Consider the following 2,142-nt stretch of genomic DNA (forward strand, 5'->3'; position numbering starts at 1 on the left):
CGTTATTATCACTTCCAGAAATCTGCCAATACGTTGGTTGTTTAAATTGACCAAGGTTACCTTATTGATTTTAATTTGAAGGCCCTTAATATTACCATCATTACAGTTTCTACTTTTCTTTTAATTTTCTAATAAAATTGCTATTATTTAACCATGAGCTGGTGGCTCAATGGTAAAAGGTGAATTGCGAGGCTTCCTTCAAATTGAAAACTGGAGGTCTTGGGTTCAAAACCCGTTGTTAGTGTGAAAGCCAGACTTGTGGTCAAGAAAAGGTTGAAATGCCTCTGTGAATCTTTCCGACCCCCCTCCCCCCGAAAGAGGTGGATAACCGTGACTTGCCACTAGTTGCCCCCTTTTAACAAAAAAAAAAAAACAATAATAATAAATAAAATAAAATAAAATAGCTATTATTTCACCTCAAAATCGTTTCCCAATTGAATCAACTTATGGATAGTGCATTACTTTTCATTCTCATGCATTTCGAGTTCAATCCTCTCCCCTCCTTATATTTAGATAAATTTAATATTGTAAATTATTATGTCATTTCTCAAAACAAAAAATAACACAATTATGTTCCATATACCGCATGGTCAAACAATCCAAGTTCCCTGTGTGTGAAGGACTAGAAACCCAAGTCTCATTCGTTCCAGCACCCCACTTTATTATCTGAGTGGTTTCAAAAGATGAGGATGATATCATCGTTAACTAAGACTTGGGTTAAAGGAGCCCACTTACGAAACCCTAGTTACATACCTAATGAAAGCCCAGATTATATTTGGTCTCTCTCTCTCTCTCTCTCTCTCTCTCTCTCTCTATATATATATATATATATATATATATTATATTATGTATATATCAAATTCATTCTCTGGTTTGTATCCGTTTTACGTCATAGGAGTGTAGTTTATCAAAGATGACCAACGTACCAAGGTCTCTGAGTTACTCTTCTCTAACCCTATTCAAGCAAGCCATCGCAGCCTCAGATCCTTGGCCGTTTTCCTTCATTTTCTTGTAAGATTTTCTATAGGGGAGAAGATCAACAGCCCTAGGGTTTGTCTTGGTCTTCATCTTCTCGCCTTTGTTTGTTGGTTTTTCTATTAATATTTTTCAGATATGGGTAGCGGAGAGAGAAGTCTGAGAAATTTCCATCTGCACCTGCCGCATCTTCACCACCACCATCATCACGGTGGGAAGAAACAAGTGATTAGAGATGTTCCAAAAGGGTGTTTGGCAATCAAGGTGGGCCAGGGAGAAGAGCAACAGAGGTTTGTGGTGCCTGTGATTTACTTCAATCACCCACTCTTCATACGGCTCTTGAAGGAAGCGGAGGAAGAGTATGGGTTTGATCAGAAGGGCACCATCACCATCCCTTGCCATGTGGAGGAGTTCAGGTCCGTTCAAGGCATGATTGATAGGGAGAACTCCCTCCACCACCATCACCACCACCAGCACCACCACCTCCATGTCGGGTGCTTTAGGGTTTGATCGTTAATCCAATATTGTGGTTTGAATCCCACTTCTCTGTAAATTTCGAGTTTTTGTGTTTGTCTCCGTTTTAGTTGGAAAGTGATGGCAAATATGACGTGATGATGATGAAAAAAGAATGTGGCTTGCAATTGCAGTCATTTTGTTAGTGTTAGGAATCTTAATAATGATAAAGAGAAATCAAAATGCTTTTCTTTATCTTTTTACTTTCCTTTTTCTTCTCTTTATTGTTGATGAGTATTTCAAAATTTTTGTGATCAGGAGAGTATCAATGATACAACATTGAGAGGGAGAGAAAAGACGAGGCCAAACGCTGGTAGGGTCAAAGCAGTTCCTTTAAGCGATTAAAATTACTAGGTCAATGGTGTATTGTTGAGAGACAATATTTGCATACAAAATAGGGCAATTAGCAGTTATGACTACTGATTTAGTTGTATAAATGATCATATTTAATAACAATGAAATATTGATCATATAACGACGGTACAACAATGATTATTTTTAATAACGACAATGCAATATTGATAACCAAATGTCAAGAAATGACCATTCATGTTAATTGTCTTATAAAATATATATCAATAGAAGTCCTGTCAACGATATGATTCTTTTTTTTTTCTCGAATTTCGACAATATTATTCTAGATATAGCATTAAT

The 2,142-nt window shown here is 36.7% G+C and overlaps 1 protein-coding gene across 1 annotated transcript; it reads left to right on the forward strand.

The window, feature by feature from the left end:
- Positions 1 to 874: 874 nt before the first annotated feature.
- LOC137735730 (auxin-responsive protein SAUR32-like) lies at positions 875 to 1,880 on the forward strand. The gene has a single exon (XM_068475172.1). The coding sequence runs from the start codon at positions 1,114 to 1,116 to the stop codon at positions 1,483 to 1,485; it is 372 nt and encodes a 123-aa protein (XP_068331273.1). The 5' UTR covers positions 875 to 1,113; the 3' UTR covers positions 1,486 to 1,880.
- The last annotated feature ends 262 nt before the right edge of the window (positions 1,881 to 2,142 follow it).

The sequence above is a fragment of the Pyrus communis genome, chromosome 5 (assembly GCF_963583255.1).
Source record: "Pyrus communis chromosome 5, drPyrComm1.1, whole genome shotgun sequence".
In the NCBI taxonomy this organism is placed as follows: Eukaryota; Viridiplantae; Streptophyta; class Magnoliopsida; order Rosales; family Rosaceae; genus Pyrus; species Pyrus communis.

Excerpts from the sequence above, each read along its gene's own strand:
- LOC137735730 (XM_068475172.1), top strand. The coding sequence starts at position 1,114 with ATGGGTAGCGGAGAGAGAAGTCTGAGAAATTTCCATCTGCACCTGCCG.